Below are 21,370 nucleotides of genomic sequence, written 5' to 3'. Positions count from 1 at the left end.
TACACCTAAACTGGTTAAGCCTTTCCGATAACTTACGTAGCAGACGATTTATACGGTCCTAGCTAAGCAGACGGAAATCGCGAAAATGTTGATACCCATAATACCTAGCGAATCCCCAGTAGATGGCGCGTTTCAAACGAAAAAGATCTATTGTAGAAATGTTTTCTTTTATCATTGCTATTACGAGAGCTCTACGTTGGTAAGCTCCCAAAAGCACTTAGCAATAATATCGTTTTCAGTTTCCTGTTTTCAGAAATAAATCTGTAGAATTGAGATAATACGAAAGCTATATCATTTCCCTAATATCCATTGATAATAGGAAATGGACAAATTTGACATTAATTTCTGTATAATTCCCTAATATACAGGGTGTCCACTAAAATATGGACAAGGGCGAATATCTACAAAACCGTTTTAGGTACGAATTTGAATTTTTTAGGTCGTAATAATTTTAGTATGACCTTGAAGACATGGTTCAAGGTTATACACTTTTCCGAATATTAAAATCTCCCACCATGATGAGATTGTCTAGCAAATTTCGACAATGTAACACGATTTGTTTTGGAGTTTTTAGCACTTTCTTGCAATTTTCCATTTTCCGACCTTTGTGATTTTGGTAAATTTTTCTCGACTTCCTATTGGTCGAATCCAATTGGGTCTACGCTATTTAAGCCTAAAACGTGACGGGGAACACTTTTCTAATTGGAACCAATTTTCAACACTTAAGGTTCTCGAGATAGTTTTCGGATGACCTTGAAGAGCATGGTTCAAGGTCATCGAGATTTTCAAAGAAGGTTTCCCCCTACACACTCTATGCGACCTAAAAATTTCACATTCGTACCTAAAACGGTTTTGGAAATATTCGCCCTGCGGCCCTGGTCCGTATTTTAGTGGACACCCTGTATAAGACAATGACGACAAAATACAGTGTTATCTGAATTAGTTAAATCATAAGTATATAAGATATCTCTTAAAGAGAAGTATTCATCTTGCTACACTGCTAATATTATTCGCTTCAAACATGGACCTCCCGCTGATTTTCCAAAATGGGTTTCAGAAGAAAAAATAGTGCGTGGATAAATACATATTATATAGGTACTTTCTATAACTGTTTCTTCAAAAAAATATGGCTGCTAAATATGAAAATAACTCTAGACAGTGTAAGTAGGCGGAGTGGTCCCTCGCTTGTTAACCGCTAACGCTCTCAAAATTTTGTGAGACGGAATAGGCGCTCGTCGATTTCCGCTCATTTTGGAGAGCTGGAATATGCGCTCATGAGTTTCCACTCACTTTTGAGAGCCGGAATAGGCGCTCATGAGTTTCCGCTCACTTTTGAGAGCCGGAATAGGCGCTCATGAATTTCCGCTCATTTTTGAGAGCCAGAATAGGCGCTCATGAGTTTCTGCTCACTTTTGAAAGCCGGAATAGGCGCTCATGGGTTTCCGCTCACTTTTGAGAGCCGGAATAGGCACTCATGAGTTTCCGCTCACTTTTGAGAGTCAGAATAGGCGCTCATGAGTTTCCGCTTACTTTTGAGAGTCGGAATAGGCGCTCATGAGTTTCCGCTCATTTTTGAGAGCCGGAATAGGCGCTCGTGAATTCCCGCTAATTTTTGAGAGCCGGAATAATCGCTCGTGATTTCCGCACAAATATATTTTACCGCTCAATTTCGCTAACAGTTACAAAAACCTCTCAAATGAGAAGAGCGGTGCCCATCACTGTTTCAAAAAGGTTTGGAAATAAAATATAGTGTCGAGCTTGCGAAGGTACAAGTTTCATTTTCGTGGCCTACTTCACTCATAGATATTTTTATTTTATATACATGTACTTAAACGTGTCGCCCGCAACTTCTCATTTTCATTTTGTTCAAAACTTATCACGTATGCTTTAAGTATTGTATTGAAGGATCGAAACTCAAATATTTGCACAAGTACTTTCCAAGAATTAAACATGTTCAATAACGGACTAGCTATTGCCGGCGCAAAAACTATTAGGTAAATGTTCTACCAAAACTATTAATGGTTTATTTGTTTACGTATCATGTAAATCTATTACAGGTTTGGTAAATGTTAACATTTCGTCTGGCTTATCGAAAACATGTAAAACTAATTTAAGTCAGGCTAATCTTAAAACCTCCCCGAAAGCTTCGCTCGTCCATCAAATTCTTCAAAGTCCTCCGCAGTCTTATCCCGCCCCTGCACGACAAGTGCATTAAGCACAGTTCTCTTAAAGGTTAAAAGATAATTCAGAACTGCCAAGTTAGTCGCACCCAACGCCTACGTGGCACTATGACAGACGGGAACTTTCCCGTTCACAACAAAGATGCTTAATATCTCCACTATATATTCGAGTATACATTAAATCAATGTGTTTGCGTAGTAAAAGTCTTTAGATTTTAATAAGTGTTCCGAAGACCATCCAACGAACACGCGAAAAACCACGCGAATTTAAAATCATGGGATTTCTTAGCTACCTCGTTTTAATATCTTGGTTTCTACCATCCGAAATCGGATATTGTTTTTTCTACAACAACGAAATTGGTTCGAATTTTTTTAATTAATTATCGTTAATTAACAGTAATTAATTGGGATGTAATCTATCAGATTGGACAAGCGACGTACTTACCGAAGAATGTCTAGCTGTTCCTAGCGAAATTATTTCGCAGTCTTTAGACATAGTTGAATCGAATCAACTCATCTTTGCCTTTCTTCCAAATGCTCAAGGTTTGTCAATAGATTTTTAGTACGATCAGAAGTATTTAATAGCTCGTAGATATTAGTATCCCTCTCCATATACTTACACTTAACTTCGCAGGCTCCCGTTAATTATAAAAAGTAGTGATTTCCTAAAACTATTATATCGATAATAATACAATATGATAAATAATCAGCGACTAAGGCCCCTAACAAGGAGACTACCCCTGGTGTTTATCTCCAATTTTGTTCAAACTCGGGTGGTAACTAGACCTTCATGTAACTTGAAAATCCCTAAAAGGGTGGACAAGAATGGGCTTTCGTTTTGCCATGGCAACCAAAAATGTTTTTCACAACTTAAAAACTGATTACTCGTATTTATATGTATATTTACTCATATTTACCAAAATAGACGTATAATAATCAGCTAGGCTAATACCCAAGGCACCACCATAGGCCCAAGTCATCATGCGACTTAAACCAGCGGGGAGAGAACTTGCGAACTCTACGCAGAAGGTGTTGATCCGAGTTTTCACCCAGTGCCACAAGCTGGGATCGAACCCGGCTCCTCATGCTGCGAGGCGAAAGTGCTAACCACTCCGCCACCCCACCCGTTGTATGTACAAGATTTAGCCATGATCTGAATTATGTATCTAATTGATGAACCATATTTAATTTTAAGAAAAATATTGTTAGGGGGACCGATCACTCCGCGTAATCGGTGTACAGAGCCGTACCTTTGACTGTACTAATGGGATTACGCGTAATCTTTGAAGTCCCTGCCTTTGGCAGTGCTAATCCAAGCGTAATCCGGTGTACAGACTTTCTAAGAGTGGTTAGCCCCTCGGGGGGACCCTTAAAATCTTCGATTTTCCCATGTTAATTTTCATAGAGAAAATCAGTTTTTAAGTTGTGAAAAACATTTTTGGTTGCCATGGCAAAACCAAAGCCCATTCTTGTCCACCCTTTTAGGGATTTTCAAGAAACATGAAGGTCTACTTACCACCCGAGTTTGAACCAAATCGGAGATAAACACCTCGGTTAGTCTCCTTGTAAGTGTGGTGGCAGAGTGGTTAGCACTTTTGACTCGCTGCTTCAATCCAACCATGTGCAGGGCTCCCAGCCAATACCCTCTAAAAAATTATAGGTATTATAGGTTTGGAATCGCTAAATTATAGGTTAAATATAGGTAAAAAATTATCAATATATAGGTTTTTATAGGATCAAAATTCACGGATACTTAAACTTTAATAAAAATATCACAAAATTATGACTAAAAGTATCACATTTTTGCAATACATAAAGCAGCCTGGACCACTTATAAAATGCTAGTATATTTTATGTGTCCCACACTTGTTTCAATTCTTCCTAATTCACGCCAAAAGTGGTCGATCCGCTGAGATTCGTCAATTTTTAACCCTTCCAATTGTAGTAGTTTCAAATCATCGACTGAATTACTGGAAAACTTTACATCAACATCGAATGGTAGAGACTTAGCCACTCTTACACATCTCTCCAAGCTTGATTTCACTCGGTTTTAGAAATTGTAAATTTTGAGAGATATTTTTGGAGATTGAAAGTTTTTGATCAGATAATCTTCCATTTTCAAATAAAACTTTTCGCACAAATTTATAGAGGCGGGAGTTTCGAGAAAAAAACGTAAACAATCCGAAATTTGTTCAAACTGTCTTAGTATAATTTTCAACAAAATGTTAAAAATATAGGAAATATAGGATAAAAAAAGCAAATATAGGTTTTTATAGGACCATTTCCAAATTATAGGTATTATAGGTTCGCTGGGAGCCCTGCATGTGGCACTGGATGGAAACTCGGAACCACTCCTTCCACGTTGCGTTTTCAAGATCTCTCCCCACTGTTTTCCCTCGAGTTCTTCGGTTTCCCTTTTTAATAAAAACTTGTTAAGATTAATGGTAATGGTGATTTTAGGTGGCTGCTGGCTCGAGTGGCATGAAGGGCTTGCCACCACCCTCCTACGCGTTGTAACCCGGCCATTTGAATTAAAGGCATTAAAAGTCGCTAGCTGACTTGGGTGGTGCCTTGGGTATTAGCTGATTATTAATATTATTATTATTAAACCCAGTGACTGGGTTACAACGCGTACTAGAGTGGAGAAAAGCCCTTCATGCCACGCAAGACAACATCTCCCTACACTAACTATTACCGTTAACCTCAAATTAGAAAATATCTCTACACGTACTAAACCTTGAACCTAATTTATTGGAGAAGCACCCATATGGACCATTTTTAGTAAATGACAATCTTGACCTTGAAAACGACGATCTTGACCTTCAAAATGGTTATCTCTACCTTCAAATTTTTTTTCTCGATAATATACTAACAAATATAAAATATAACTATTATAAACATGGCGATCTTGACCTTGACTTTGGCATTACCATGCTTTTCTCGTAAGAAATATATTAAGTGAATACTTTTCGCTTGTTCTAGAACAAAAGGTGTACACCTTTTACGGTAAATTAAACTACTCGCTTGTTCTGGTGCACTACACAGTGAACTATTTCAGAGAATTGGGGCTACACTTTTTACTCTTCTAAAAATGGGGTAAACTGATCAAATCGTCTGCTTATCCAGAATGTATCTGTTAAAATGGCCACAGGTAGCTATTTTAGGGAAAACGTTTTTCTTGAACTATTCACCACAGTGGCGGCGCTACACTCAGGCTAAGTAGGCTATAGCCTATTTCAAATTTTTTGTAGCCTATGTAGCCTATAATATAATAATAAAAAATGATTATCAGGATAGTTTAAAATTATAAATATTATCTGGCCCCCTCAATCGCAGGCTTCAATTTAAGCTGTAAAATAAATAGCGCCTATATATTTTCTAAACTTTTCTAGCCTAATTATAACTTTTAAAATAAAAAGTTTTTTTGAATCTATGTTTGAATTAATATCACCTGTGGTGTGATTATACTCATATCGTTAAAATTTTAACGAAAATAAGAAGACAATTTCAATTACTGTAGAATCGCTCGCCCCTGACCTATTTATGGGGGGCCCCCAAAACCTTCTACAGCCTACCCTGAATAAAGTCTTAGCGCCGCCGCTGATTCACCACCACAGAATCGGTGTAGAATGACGTCTTAGAGTTACTCTTATTAGCTGAAAACTATTCGTGAGTTCTGAACCGTTAAGAGAACGGCCTAGGAATGAGCTGTAACGTCACGCAAAAGTTCTGGATAGTTCAGAACTTTTGTACGAATAGTTGTGATTCGTACGATTTGACGTACGCAGCCCGATGTGCAGACGAATTTTAGAGATTTCAACCTTGAGTTCCGACCAGTACTTGCTCTTGAGCAGGTACCATTTAGAACGGTTCCGAACGGTTCAACAAGAGGTTCTTGTCTGCGAATAGTTTGCATTTGGGTAGTTCTAGAATTTTTTTGCCGAACGGTTCAGAACTCACGAATAGTTTTCAGCTAATAACCTATTCCGGAATCCTAGAACAAGTGAAAGTATCGAGCTATTAATATTGGAACATCAGCCGCGAAACCCTATTTTATTGTATGTGTTAAAACTGTAGTTAAGGGTTGGTTTTCACTAGCGCAAAACCGTCGTGACGGCGGGCGTGAACGCAAAAATTTTCTATTAGGCCTAACGAGGATTTCAAAAGTTAGCGCCCGCCGTCACGGCGGTTTTGCCTTAGTGTAAACCAGCCTTAATTGAAAGGATGGACTGTCGCCAATTGCGTCGCTCACCAACTGTTCGAGCAGGACGTGGAAATCAAGCAACCCTTCATGTTCTGGAAATTAGCGGGTCGCACCCCGCGGAAGGACCCTGTTATGGACCACTTTCAAAGTTTGTCAGCTTATGCCAACGTCGTTGTGGTACCTTTGAATTTCCCCGCGGAAGTTCTACTGGAATGGGTAAGGTTATAAGTTGTATCATGAAACTTGGAATGTCTACCGTGCTCCGAAAGCGGCTCAAGAAACGGGCTGTGCATAGACGGTATGTAGGGAATAGAGCGCTTGACTAAAATAGCATTTGTTAAAATAGCGTTTTCAAAAGCGCGTTTTTCAAAACAGCATTTTGTTGCAACGGCGCTTTGTTAAAACAGCGCTTGTTGAAATAGCGTTTCTCAATACCGCGGTTTGTCGAAAGAGCGTTTTGTTTAGTCAGCGTTTTTTGGTTAAGCGTTTCTCAGTAGAGCGGTTTGTCAAAACAGCTTTTTCTATAAACAGCGTTTCTGAATATAGCGTTTCTCAAATTAGCGATTTTGAAACAGCGGTTTTGGTCAAGACAGCGGTTTCTTAAAATTTATATGAATTGACGATGGAAAATGTATAACATACATATGAACTTCAGGGGTTAGGTTAGGTTAGGTAAGTTTGCAATACTAACTATCGGCAGAAACCATTAGGTAATGAAATTTGCCGAAATTCCAGAAAAATATATATTACAATAGGCCTATATTATTAGTGCTATAGAAAGCAGCGCCGTTTTGGGAAACGCTGTTTCGACAAAATACGGTTTTGAGAACCGCCGCTATCACAAAGCGCCGTTTGAACAATTTGTTGTTTTGGGAAACGCTGTATAAAGAAACGCTGTTATGACAAAGCGCTATTTTGACAAAACGCTGATTTGGAAAATGCTGATTAAACAAATGCTGTTTAGGAAAGCGCTGTAGTCCCTACAAATCGCATAGACTACGTCGAATATAAGACGTCACGCGTTTTTTCAAATTAATTGATTGGCTGCCGTCGCTAGAGACGCGCTGCGGAAAGAAATGCAAAACACTCACTCGGAAAATAGACTTACCAGAAAATTAATTTTAAAAATCTCGAATAGTTCTCACATTGAAGATCTTGCAGATCTACGAAACTGATCTAGTTCCGTGTAAAATCAGAAACTTAGATCGTTTCAAAAGAACTCAGAAGGTAAGTGACAAGGATTAATGTCGACTAGGAGCCGATTCTAGCTTAGCACGTTGCGAGCTAAGAACTCCGTTGTAAACCCAGGTCGTTTCTATGAGTATCATAGACATTCCATCTCGTAAATATATTTAATATGCTTTTGGTAAATACCACTTTGGCAGTTTTAATGGTAATACCATTAATACCAGGAGACAAGACTAGGAGTTGACAGCGGTTGCCGCGGTGAATGGACCTCGGCACCGTGAACACAAAAACCCGTTTTTCCCAATAACCCCCGCTTTCTACCCACCCCTCGAATTTTCTCTCTGCCGTTCCCTTTTTTCTCGACCGTCGCGTGAGATACTTTACTATCAACATTGCGCCCTCTGGGAGACGCGGTGGAAGCTCTCATAAGTGAGTGGCGGCTCTACAACCCAGTCAGAACTGGTATTTTCTTCAGCGGTAGTTCCCACAATACTCGCTAGAGAACGCCACTAAAATATTTCATCTTGGGTCCGTCTCCGAGACTGGAGACAGGGAGATACCACGGTTTGGGGGGGTAAAAGTTAGAGAAGGGAAAGACGCGTTTTTCGTTAACAGCGCGCGTTGGGAAAAGCGCCCGGCTGTGAACTCCTAGTCATGTCTCCTGTTAATACTGTAATCACTATGGTATAGTAGATTTCACCCAGTAGTTTATGAACGCAGATTGACTTCACTAAGAGCGAATACCGGATTGTGTCGTGGCTGTGGATAGGACGAAACGAAAAGGATTTGAAGAATCTGGAAAACAAGGTGGCGGAACACGAACTGGGATGCAAGTTCTTGAGCTTGCTGTGGCACAATAATAGCGACTGCAAAACGGGAAACGAGGTGAGTTACAACACGAAAAACTAGCGCGTTCAATGCTGACGGTCGAACCTCTACTTTGAGAACATCGCTGGGAATATGGTCACGCTCAAGATAGCGGAAGTTCCAGTTGTGTTGTGCAGCACCAAAAGAATCATTTTTGCGGTGTGGAGTGTGATCGGACAACCTCCAGCCGTGCTGCGAATCGAAATGGCCTATCGCATCGTCGACAAGCATCTGCTACTAAATCGCACCATTAATATTGGCACCATATTGGTCAGTACAATCATGGAAAATATAGAATCTTGAATAGTAACTCTAGCCAATAAGAATGACTATGTTCAAACGATGTTTATCATTGCTCGCAATGCTCCTCATGGTACAACAGTAAGCTCCTTCCCCAGGGTTGGCACAATTTTTCCACCTATTGTTTTCTTGTTAAAAACCGTGTGGAAAATCGTACTTCCATGGTTTTTCCACCTCTAGTGGCAAAACTCAATTAAAAATAAATAATAAAAGCAGTATATTCTTCTATTCTATTCACTCTTCTTCTGGCCTTTTTTTCATCTCCCCTATTTGCAATGACCAAATTAGTCACTTAATAGATATATCAATGATTAATTTAGCATGAAAAGAGTTTTTTCCATTTTTTCCGGTTTTTACCAGTTTTTCCCACATGTCGCGGCAAAAACCTATTTTTGCCGAGTTTTTGCCAACCCTGTCCTTCCCCCTTAAAATATCCAATCATCCCAGAATCTCATTGGTTCCCTGGAACTGATGTCTTCCGACGCCCTTGATGACCTTTTCCTCTCTCCATCTCGTGTGTGGGGGATATAATAATCAGCTAGGCTAATACCCCCCAGGCCTAAGTCATCAAGCGATTTTTAAAGCCATTAACTCAGGTGGCCGGGTTACAACGCGTAGGAGGGTGGTGGCAAGCCCATCATGCCACGCGAGCCAACAGCTCCCTACACTCACTATTACCATATGTAACGTAATTACTCATAAGTATGCCACTAGCTCTATTCTTCTTTCTAAGATCATTGGTTCCCGGGAACTGATGTCTTCTGACGTCCGTAAAGCCTGACCTTTTCCTCTCTCCATCTCGTGCACGGATGATATTCGACCCCGATGTCCTTGGATCGTCTCAGCATAGTCATTCTCCCTTATAGTCCAAGAGCCCATGACAAAATAAGCGTGTGCTAAGGTACACGATGGGTCAAGGTATTTTTTAATTAGGTTAGTGATTTGTAACAAAGAACTGTTTGTCTTACGGGTCAAAGTGGGGGCTTTCCGGAAATACGAAGCAAGTGACGTCACTTCCGGTGACCTTGAAAATTGATATGACCTGATATTGGTATCATTCGATTGGTCTCAACGTGCTATTATCAAATATCGCAAAATTAACCTTCAAATCTGAACCAATCGAATGATACCAATATCAGGTCATATCAATTTTCAAGGTCACCGGAAGTGACGTCACTTGCTTCGTATTTCCGGAAAGCCCCCACTTTGACCCGTAAGACAAACAGTTCTTTGTTACAAATCATTAACCTAATTAAAAAATACCTTGACCCATCGTGTACCTTAGCACATGCTTATTTTGTCATGGGCTCTTGGACTATTAGTAACATTCTTAATTGGTCAAGCATACTTTAAGAAGTTCTAGTGTTGTAAGTCGGAAAATGACCGAGGCCATTTATCCGGAAAATTTTCCGTATTTTTTCGAAAAAAAAAGTTTTCATTCCATGATTAGTCTAATATTGTTTGCAAATTTAAATAAAGCGGCATTTTTGTCTAATTTTTTCGAATCTAAAAGTAAAACTAAACCTCTAGACTAGCTTTAAACCGATTAACAATGTAACACGATTAATGTTTTGTAGTATGTTTACTGTTATATTATTAGACATTTTATATCGATAAAAAGTTAAAAACATTAAAAACCCTTAAAAAGTAATTTATGTTTCAATTTTTTATTTTTCCGATTTGCGGAAAATTTTCTGGAAATTTTTCCGCATTTTATTTTAAAATTTAGAACTTTAAATCTGAAGTTCAAATAGTTTTGGTAATTTTCAATTTATTAGCTAACTCGGCAGCTTTAGCTCCAGAAGGTTAACTATTGAATTTTAAAATTATCGAAACTTAAAGGGGAACGGCCAAGCTTTTCCAAATATGGCCTTATTTCCGTATCAAAAAATTAACAAGACGTTCAATATACTAACACGTACCTTTTTTGGTCTTGAAAAAATAGCTTTTGGCCCAAAAATTTGAAACGAAAAATAACGCCAGGTGTTTGAGTTTGAATTTTCGCCGCCATCTTAGGGGCTGCCGCCAGCGCCCCTAACCCCGTATGAGCGATTTGCGAACTATCCTAACTTTTAAAATCGCGCAATTTAGGCTTAGGTCTCTTATAAATGGAACGCGCCGCGCGTGAAAAACATATTTTTTTGCGTCTTCAGCAGCGCGCGCTTTTACGTTGTTTTTCTGTCTCACCGACTTCTCACCAGGTGTCGCGGCGGACGCGCGCTTTTCGATTTCCCGAAATTTCTTTATTTTATTAAAAATTAAACACTCAATATTTTTTGATGCGGTTTTCTCCATAAATTTTAGTTTTTAATGGGCTATAGGGCTATCTAACTGGTTAAAGCTTGACCGTTTTTATTTAAGGAGAGTGTGTACTCTGAATATTAGCAGAAGTATATGATGTTGCGAGAGAAGTATCCATATAGGTCATTTAAAATTTTTCATTGGATAGATGGCGCCGTTCATGATTTTCAATGATAATTCTACTACTAAGGAAGTCGGAATAATACCCGAAGATGGAATCGACGAAGGACTTATCAAAGCGTTCGCCCAATACTTCGAATTCAAGTATGTCTCGAACATGTAACAGTCAGGTCCGTATAGTGTGTATTCTTGTGACGTATTAGTCTAAGCCACGCCTTATACGAATGACGTTTGATGACGATGAACGACCGAATTTTTTTTATCGCGAGTTGTTCCGGTGGCCATTTAGTCTAACACTACACAATTTTGGAAGTTTAGCTGTTTTTCGAAGCCTTGGCAGATAACTGGTGAAAATGTCTAAATGTGCAATACAAGGTTGTGGTAATAGAAATATTTTTCGCATATACCTAATTTTATTACTCCCAGACATGCCTTTGGCATATCCAGCACAAAATTTATCCTTCTCGTTATTTAAATTAATTTTATCATTAATAGCACCACGATTAGCGACTAGGAGATATCACAGACGTTTTTTAAAACCGTTCCGATCCGAGATGGCGGTTTGGTCTTTTCGCGGGAAATTCGAAATTGGGACTAAGCCCCGCCTCGTGAATACAGACTTAATGTGCCAAGTATGCCGTGGCACAGGGACCCCCCCTCAGAGTAGAGCCCTTCGTCTTCGAAATAAATGTTTTTTCCTTTTTTTATATATATTATTATTTCAAGTCAAAAAGTAAGCTCTGAATATTTTAGAGGCCCCAAATTGGACTTTGCACCGGGCCCCCAATAGTGTCAATCCGGCCCTGGTATCAGTTAAATTTTGTACGAGACCAGGGCCGGATTAAGACTTTATGGGGCCCTAGGTCCAAGTTAATTTTGGTGCCCCCTTTCCATAGCGAGCTAGGCGCTTCCTCAATTTATAATTGAGAAATGGAAGGAAAATGAATTTTGCTGCCAGATTTAGTATGTCGTCAGGGGCTAGACGGCAGTCCGTCAGAGAATGTGACAATCAAACGTTTTTGGTTCATAGGGGTGGACGCATTTACTAAAATTAAAGTTTTGTACTTTTATTTTTTTCGAACCCTCTTGGTGCCCCTTGTAGGCTTGGTGCCCTAGGCCCAGGCCTATTCGGCCTATTGGTTAATCCGGCCCTGTACGAGACACCAGAATAATTCGAAATACTCCTTAATGTAGGTATTTTCTGAGAACCCCGAAAGACGCGCTGTGGGGGAAACCTGCCAGAAACGGAAGTTGGACCGGATTGGTGGGAATGATTGAGAGACAGGTGAGAACAGATTTATAATTAATTCTATTTTATATTTATTAAATATAATTACCATGGACACTAAATTCTGTATTTATAACAGATTTATCAGTTACTAGGTGGTTTCTTTTAATCTTTTCGCTTGTTCCGGGATTTCGGAGAAGGGTAAGAAGAGTATGGCTATGACGTCATTTTACTCCGATTCTGTGCAGTGGCGAATAGTTCAGTCGGAGTAAAAACTTTATTCCAAAATGGCTGCCTGTGGCTTTTTTAGCAGATAAATTCTGGCTAGCAGACACGGTGGCGTAGCTGAAGGTCCGCAGGGCCCGCGGTGCGGGGGGGCCTCGAGCTTCGGTCGGCCCCGCTAACCATAAAAAATTAAGAAGAGGGGCCTCATAGAGATTTTTGCGGGGGGGCTTCTGAGTTCTCAGCTACGCCACTGAGCAGACGACAAAATTCGATTTACTCCTTTACAAATTAAAATTACACCTCCTTTCCAGAAGGAGTAAAAAGAGTAGCTCTAATAAACTTGTTGAGGTTAACGGTAATAGTGGAGGGAGCTGTTGGCTCGATCGCGTGGCATGCAGGCTTGCCACCCCCCTCCTACGCAGTGTAACCCGGCCACCTGAATTAAAGGCTTCAAAAGTCGCTTGATGACTTAGGCCTAAGGTGGTGCCTTGGTATTAGCCTAGCTGATTATTGATTATTATTACTCCGGGACGAGCGAATGTTTTATGGGGCGGAGTAATTCCCATCCCCGGAACAGGCGAATAAAATGTTTTAGGCTAAAAAGAGTACACTTTTAGTCCGAGAACAGGCGAAAAGAAACCATCTAATATAATGACCTTAAGTGAATTGTGCAGGAAATCGACTACGGGTTCACGGCATTGTCCATCACGCCCGAGAAGCAAGCGGTCATCGACTACAGCATTCCTAACTTCTTCGATTCGGTCACTTTCTTGACCAGAAAACCTGTCGTCTTGTCGCCCATTTACGCACTCATCTTGCCGTACACCTTGGAGGTCAGTAATGTTGTGACATCTTGGTTCGCACCAACATTGCAAAAAGCGCTTCAATAAAACTGAACGGACATGCAAGCTATAATTTTATTATCTTTGCCGCTTGCGCAAAGACTTTTCCATAAATAAGGGCTGGTTTCTTAGAAGGGAGGAATTTACTGACGACGAGGGTCGACCGGGGATATTTTTTTGAGTTAACAATCGCTGTCGCTTAGTTTTTTTGCCCTTTGAAAACGGAAAACCAGGTTTAAGGAAAAATCTGCGCCTATTTAAAGCTATTTATTACCACGAGAAACCGGACTAATAGTGGGGTGGCGGAGTGGTTAGCACTTTCGCCTCGAGTGCAGTGTTTCCACACGGGTGACTTTATTTTTCCCTTTTTTTGGTGCGGATAAATTAATTTTTCCCGTTTTCGAAAACCGTTTTTCCCGCAATTTTCCCCGCTAAATTCTAACCGACGGCACTTATGTAAACATCGCTGGCGCCGCAGAAATTATTTTTTTTTTAATTTAATTTTAGTGTCAAATTTTGTTATTATTTAGTCATCGCTCTTATCATATAATATAAATCGTAAAACTTACTCGTGCCACTGCCTTCTATTATACTCTGGACTTCAAAATGAATAAGTGATATGGCCCGGAAGTTCGTAACGGCCAGGATACGGGTAACCAAGGATAGGATCCTTGGGGTAACGACCCAGCCGGGCCGTAGCAGACGATTCTAACTAGAACAAGAGCTGATTCGAGTACGCAGTGAACAACATTGCGCAGTGATTCAGTGAATCTAGCGAGTTCAGAAAAGGTCTAGAAATAAGCATGCACTATATAGTTTTCTCTGTCGTTAACTTTTCCCGCGAAATTTCCCGTTTTGAGTGATTTTCCCCGCTTTTTTCCCTTTTTCCCGCTTTCAAATATTTTGCAGCTCTCTTAGTCAGTTTTCCCCGAAAACGGGATTTATTCCCGCAATGTGGAAACACTGCTCGAGTGGGGGAAGAATAACGTCACCGAGGGCGCTTCAATCGCGCTTGAAGGCGTCAGTTTTAGGGAACCAATGAGGTACTGGGTTTGATCTGATTTTGATACTTTTCGAGCATGAGGGGGATTGGGAGCAACCATAAAAATCGTTTCAACATAGTTATTCTCCCGACAGTATAAATATATACCAGCGTTGCCAGACGTACGAAAATTATCGTACATGTCGATAATTCCGAGCTAATTTTTACGGCATAACATCGTACGATAATTCAGTCTGAGTTACGATAAAACCTGTTAAAGCTGCAACTCTTCAATATTGGTTTTTTGTTTTAGTCTAAATTATTTAATGGTTGGGAACTTAATTTAGAAAAAATTATTTATCATAATCACAACTTCGACTAAGTTTAGCGTCAATATTTCCACAAAATTAAAATTCAGAACAAATTTTCAGGCGTACAATAATTATTTTCTGAAATCGAAATTTTTTGATCCAGGGAACGATTATTTTATTTTAAGGACCTGGCATGGGGTTCGTACACGACCTGGAAAAGTCAGGAAATTTGAATTTTTTTCCAAAAGGTCAGGGAAAAGTCAGGAAATTTGAATTTTTTTCCAAAGGGTCAGGGAAAAGTCAGGGAATTTGTAAATGTTTCCTAAAGGTCAGGGAAAAGTCAGGGAATTTGAAAATGTTTCCTAAAGGTCAGGGAAAAGTCAGGGAATTTGAAAATGTTTCCAAAAGGTTAGGGAAAAGTCAGAGAATTAGAAAATGATTCCAAAAGGTCAGGGAAAAGTCAGGGAGTTTGAAAATGTTTCCAAAAGGTCAGGGAAAAGTCAGCGAATTTGAAAATGTTTCCAAAAGGTCAGGGAAAAGTCAGAGAATTTGAAAATGATTCCAAAAGGTCAGGGAAAAGTCAGGGAATTAGAAAATGATTCCAAAAGGTCAGGGAAAAGTCAGAGAATTTGAAAATGATTCCAAAAGGTCAGGGAAAAGTCAGGGAATTAGAAAATTATTCCAAAAGGTCAGGGCAAAGTCAGGGAATTTGAAAATGGTCAAAAAAGAAGGGAATTTTCAAATGACCCCAAGAAAAAACAATCAAATACATTTTTGAAAGATTTTACGTCAAACCATTCATATATTCTACAAAAATGGTCAGGCAAAATTTTGCAATTTGGTCAGGGAAAACCTGGAAATGTCAGGGAATTTAATTCCGAAATTTTTGTACGGTAACGCTGATATATACTTTCTTGGTATTTTAAATTATGAATTATCTTAACTTAAATTCCAAATTTATAATATATTTGCTTCTAATTTTCTGTAGGTATGGCTATTGGTATGTGCCACTGTACTGGTATGTCCCGCGGTCATCCACTTCATTTTCAAATGTCTTCCTGGTCAACAAAGACCACCCATTTGGAACTGGTCAACGGCGGCTCTCTACATGTTCGGAGCCATCACTCAACACGGTATTACCATCTTCAGTCCAGCACTTTAGGCCGACCTTTTAAACTAGGTGGTTTCTTTTCGCTTGTTCCGGGATTTCGGAGAAGGGTAAGAAGAGTAAGGCTATGACGTCATTTTACTCCGATTCCGTGCAGTGGCGAATAGTTCTAGTCGGGGTAAAAACGTTTTTCCAAAATGGCTGCTGTGACATTTTTAGCAGATAAATTCTGGCTAGCAGACCACCAAACCCGATTTACTGCTTTACACCTCCTTTTCAGAAGGAGTAAAAAGAGTAGCACTTATACTCCGGAACAAGCTAATAGTTTATGGGCCGGAGTAATTATCATCCCAGGAACAGGCGAATAAAACGTTTTAGGGTAAAAAGAGTAATGTTGGAACTATTTGAAGGGAGTGGCTTGGATCTACCAATAGTCAACTCGGCGCGTATTCTCATCGGGGCGTACTGGTTATTTTGTTTGGTCTTCTTCACCGGTTACTCTGGGACGCTGGTGTCCTTTTTGAATTTCCCAAACACGGAGGAACCAGTGGACACCACGGCCATATTGCTGAGGAAAGCCGACGAGGGGGAGTTTACCGTGGGTACCATCAAAGATTCCCAAGTTCTGGAAATACTTAACGTAAAGTTTTTACCTTTGTGGTTACAATTCGATGGAAATTAACTTTAAAAGATTTCTTTAATTATGGATACCACCACGCGAGTGTGCATACCAGAGTTACTGAGTAAAATCCGAGGGTCGGACACTTGCTATTATTTTGTACGGGATTTCGGGATTTCGTAGAGATTTTAGCGATTTTATCAATACCTTTTGAAGTGATTTTGGGATTTAAATGTTAATTTACCATAGAGAGAGTTAAAAGATTTTGCTATTTTAGACAAAGTGTACGGGATTTTGGTAAATGTCCGACCCCTCGGTTAAATCAGTTAATTCCTGCGTTACATCTTTCATTTTCTGACTATCATACAGAACCAGTTAAAATCTATTTGATTTCAAAATGCAATGACCCAATCCTTAAAAAAATTTATTGTTCGGTGGTCCAATAGAAGTGGCGTTTGGACGGAAACCCAAATTTCGCAGGTTCAATTTCTGCCCGAGATGAATTGAATTTTTCAGTCACTCTGGTACGGAAATCAGCGCGGTGGTCATCTTTATAGAAGAAACTATATCTTCTATAATATTACTTCCTGTGTTATGAAAAATGGACTCTTCCGTATACTACACGCCAGGGCTCGGATGTGAAAGGAATTTTCAAAATCTTGAAGAACGAATTCGAAGTGAACAAAGAGCGGGTTGTGGTCAACAATCACGAGGAAGGCATCAGGAGGGCCACCCGCGAAAGCTTCGCCCTGATCTCGGCCTCGTCCCTGATGGAAGCCTCGGCGGCCAGTGAGGGCATGGACAGTGTTCTGTTCGCGAAGGACAGATTCTACTTTTTCCAATACGGCTTAGGAGTCCACAAAGGATCGCTTTTCAAAAGACTCATCAACGTACCGTAAGTACTTAACCTAGGAACAACAAACACACCCCACACAAGGCGAACGCAACGCATCAGTAGCGTAGCCAGAAATTCCTCAAGGGGGGTCGAAGTATGTGAATGTTAAGAGGGGGTCGAGAAGGGGGTGGAAATTTAGTAAAGTCAAAGGTAGACCCAAGGGGGGGTTTGGACATTGAACCCCCCCCCCCTTGTCTACGCCATTGTAGGTCAACGGTTGTCTTAAAGGGCCACACCATGGATAAAATAACTTCGTATATAGATAAGGAAACTTCATGTTGTAGAAGTGACGCCATAATTTTGGCCGACATCTGGTGGCGGCACCCGAATAATATTATTTGGTGAAGTTCGCGCTACTCGAAGTCCGTACTAGAACCTTGGTGTAACGCAATCTCAATTGCAAAGGCTTAAGCGAGCTATATGTATTTAAAGTACTTTTTCTTGAACTGAGAACAAATTTAAAAAAATAGTACTAAAGAAATAGCATTCAGTAAAGATTTCAAGTTTGTTTTAAACGCTATTTCTTGTAAATTTTAAGACATGACCTCGAATTTCTCAATACGTTCTACGCTCTTGAGGACACAGCCAACTGGCGCAGTCACTAGATGTCAGGGCAATTTCGTGAGAGTCAGTTTGCCCCATTGGAGTTTCCTATCTATATACGAAGTTATTTTATCTATGGGCCACACCGGCGTTTGAAAAATTCGCCTGAGTTTAGCACGTGGTAGCAGATATGACCATAAGTGTATAATATTGTAACATAAGTGTCCGCTTGCTCCCGCGTCACACGTAGCCTTTGACAGCGCCTCGCTAGGTTGTAACATAAGTGTCCGCTTGCTCCCGCGTCACACGTAGCCTTTGACAGCGCCTCGCTAGGGGGAGATTTTCTTCTTGTGATGACGTCACTTCGTTACTAGCTCTCAGTAAAATATTTCCCAAAGTGACAAACTTATGAAACAATATTATAGGGTTATGATATGTCTAATCCTATTCTGAAACTGGCAAATTCAAACGCCAGTGTGGCCCTATAAAATGTATGGCATAGTGGATAGAATTATCGTATTTTGCTTTGGAGTAAATAACAAGTTAGCAAGCCAAAATATACCTCTCCTAATTTTCGGTGAAGCGTAACATGTATCCGTGGTTCTATGGTAGAACGCTCACCTGTTATGCAGGAAGGCTCTAATTCCAAGAAACTGCGAACGCAGTGATTACACTTTGCCCCGAATATGCGTACGCGTTCGTTCGCAGCCCTGACAGACAGACACAGTGATAGACATAGTCCCCTCGGAGAGTTAAAAGCGTTGGGTAAAAAATATTAAAACAAAAAAACTTTAGACGACGCAAATTTAAAAAAAAAATTTAAATGCTGATTTTATACCTTCTCTAATGGGTGCTTGCTCGTATCTTGGAGGAGAGAGAGAGAGAGGCTCGTATGGCGTCGAAGGCAAACGTCGTAGCTAAGCCCCGCCTTGAAACGGCCGCCATTACATTAATTTGACGTCACAGATCACGAGGCAAAACGCCGCACGATCTTGCGAAATAATCACGTGACCACCATGGGAGTCTTAATGTTATGGCCGACCTATACGCGTTACCATGGCAACGAAGACAAGCCACTCCCACTAGCAATCTAGGAATCAGGATAGAACCAATCAATACTCCAAGCTTACGTGTTTTTAAAATATTCGAAAGGTCTTTGGTACAGTAGAATACACGAAATAGAAATATTTATTTTTGGTGGAAAATAAAATAAATAAATTACTTGAATTTATTTTAAAACGCTATTTCAAAACCTAGGAGCAACAAACACATCACCCCAGACAAGGAGAACGCAACCCGTAAAAAGTCGTGCATTTTCTTGCGTACATTTTTCATTGGTTAGACGCTTTAGTGCCTGCTGCCGTCGGGAGGGGAAAATACCGAAATTGTCTTCCCCCCCGCCCGTAAAACGCTCAGCGCAAAGGCTCGCCCATTGAAATTTTGTTAGCGTGTTTAAAGGCTAGCTGCGTTTTCCTTGTGTTTGTTGCTTCAAGTGCAAAACAAAGTAGAATTTTTAATTGAAATTTTTTGTTAGAAATTTTATTAAATTTCTATATCCAAATGTATAATTTAAAAAAAACTTGTACTAAACAAAGTACAATATTAGTCGGCCAAAAATGTTTGTATATTCCATTTTGTTTAACACGCCAAAATGATTATTTTTAAATCATCTTTTCAGTCTGTACCGACTGATTGAGGCCGGGATTATGAACAAAGGATGGATGGACATGGTGGACAAGAGGAAGATGAAGTTCGGCATCCACAACGCGACGAAATCGGCCAACACCGTCAAAGCTCTGTCCGTCATCGACCTTCAGGGGGTCTTTTTGCTGACGCTATTCGCGTTCGTGGCTTGCCTTTTCGTCTCCTTGTCCGAAGGGGTCGGCGCCGAAATGCTCAAGAGAAACAAGATAAGGCAGAAGCGGCAACGGACGTTTATCCAACTGGTCAATCTCAGACGGAAAATAAAATTATCAACCTCGGACAAATGCATTCAATGCGACAAACGGGTTGCGTACAAAAGGTCCAGATATGACTCAAAGTACATTTAGAATCGCCCATTAAAAAAGATAACCAGTCGGGAATAATACTTTGCTCCTAAATTGTTTCGCGATCGAAGGAGATAAAATATATTGAGTTTGTAAAGAAAGAGTTCAATTTATTCATTTCCCCAGAGTTCCGAGTTTTAATCAATACAGGGTACGAGATCACAAAGGGCAACGATGCCTACTTCAATTCCACTGATTATTCTGGTAAATTTTTTCCGAATTGAGAAATTTATTTAGCCCTTCAAATGATACGGTACTCGCAAACTGTCATGAAAATGCGACCGTGCTGGTTCCTTGTTTTGGCCGCTCTGGTAAGTTCAAATTTGCGTGAAATATTCTAAGATATTTGAGTGATTAATTAAACTCTTTAATTTATCGTTATCTTTATCTATTTGGTTTACAGTAGAAATTAACTTAAGTATGTCGATAAATGAGTGGAGTATTTTGTTAATAACTTTATTTAACAGGTTAAGGCCCAAAACGAAAGTTCTATCCTGGATAAACTGTCGTACGCGGTTGAAGAATCCTCGCTTTCGGAGATGGGCTTTGAGCCATTCCACGGAACCGGGGAACCAAAACACTCCAACAATATCTCGACCATCATCCAACTTGAAACTTTCGATTACAACTCCACGAAGTTATTGCATTCGAAAAACGTGGGTGATTCCAAAACGAACACTTCCCTAATTGACAAACTGTTGTCAACTGATCCGGATGAGAATGACATTATCCCGGACGACGAAGTGACAGAACCTTTGAATTTCGACGTATTCACTGAAGTGAATACTGAACAGGTAAATAATCCTATGCCTACTGAGCCATCGCGTCGGAGAATGATTTTCTATCATAAGGTTCCTCTGGACCAACTGCCGAGGGAGACCGAACGCGTCACTCCCAAAACGCAAGTACCTGAAATAGAGGTAGTTAGGGACGATTCCTCCACCATGATAATCGATTTGGACCCTCCTAAAACGACGCCAGCGCCAATTGTTGAAGAGTATGAGACTCCCGTGCCCTTAAAATTGAATCGGGACGTCACCGTCAAGCCAACCGTTAAACCGGAAGATGATGAAATTGAGGATGGCTCGTCAACCATGATTATTGATTTGGACAGACCCAATCCCACCTCAGCGCCCAGAATGACGGAAATGGCTAACTCCGACGATATCTCGACAGATTCGTCCAACGCGTTTACCCTCGAACCAACTACGATGACGCCGGTTCAACCTGTTCTTGTTACAGCACCACGGCTTGCTACCACAACCGCTAATTACATTCCAAGTGCCACACAATTTTTGGAAAGCGAAACCATTGACATTCCTCCTCCCAATGTCAAAGTAGCGGCGCCAATCATTACCCTTCCGGACGAACCGGAAGTAGTTGACTTCCCTCCACCCGTGGTGCAAATA

The 21,370-nt window shown here is 40.3% G+C and overlaps 1 protein-coding gene across 1 annotated transcript; it reads left to right on the top strand.

The window, feature by feature from the left end:
- The first annotated feature begins 1,950 nt into the window (after positions 1–1,950).
- Positions 1,951–20,570, top strand: LOC149944173 (glutamate receptor ionotropic, kainate 3-like). The gene is made up of 15 exons (XM_090176301.1): positions 1,951–1,994; positions 2,058–2,062; positions 2,604–2,723; positions 6,404–6,600; positions 7,537–7,611; positions 8,293–8,457; positions 8,518–8,709; positions 11,189–11,304; positions 12,355–12,445; positions 13,288–13,446; positions 15,737–15,881; positions 16,267–16,496; positions 17,105–17,370; positions 19,592–20,272; positions 20,429–20,570. The coding sequence occupies exons 1-14, from the start codon at positions 1,951–1,953 to the stop codon at positions 19,962–19,964; spliced, it is 2,178 nt and encodes a 725-aa protein (XP_090032427.1). The 3' UTR covers positions 19,965–20,272; positions 20,429–20,570.
- The last annotated feature ends 800 nt before the right edge of the window (positions 20,571–21,370 follow it).

This window comes from Leiobunum rupestre, chromosome 5 (genome assembly GCF_980474605.1).
Source record: "Leiobunum rupestre chromosome 5, qqLeiRupe1.1.hap1, whole genome shotgun sequence".
In the NCBI taxonomy this organism is placed as follows: domain Eukaryota; kingdom Metazoa; phylum Arthropoda; class Arachnida; order Opiliones; family Sclerosomatidae; genus Leiobunum; species Leiobunum rupestre.
Note: the sequence above shows the minus strand (reverse complement) of the source record. Positions and strands in the feature narration are given on the sequence as shown.

Excerpts from the sequence above, each read along its gene's own strand:
- LOC149944173 (XM_090176301.1), top strand. The coding sequence starts at position 1,951 with ATGTTCAATAACGGACTAGCTATTGCCGGCGCAAAAACTATTAG. Across the intron at positions 7,612-8,292 it reads GTTTCAAAAGAACTCAGAAG|ATTGACTTCACTAAGAGCGA; the intron begins GTAAGTGACAAG and ends TTATGAACGCAG. Across the intron at positions 17,371-19,591 it reads AAAAGACTCATCAACGTACC|TCTGTACCGACTGATTGAGG; the intron begins GTAAGTACTTAA and ends TCATCTTTTCAG.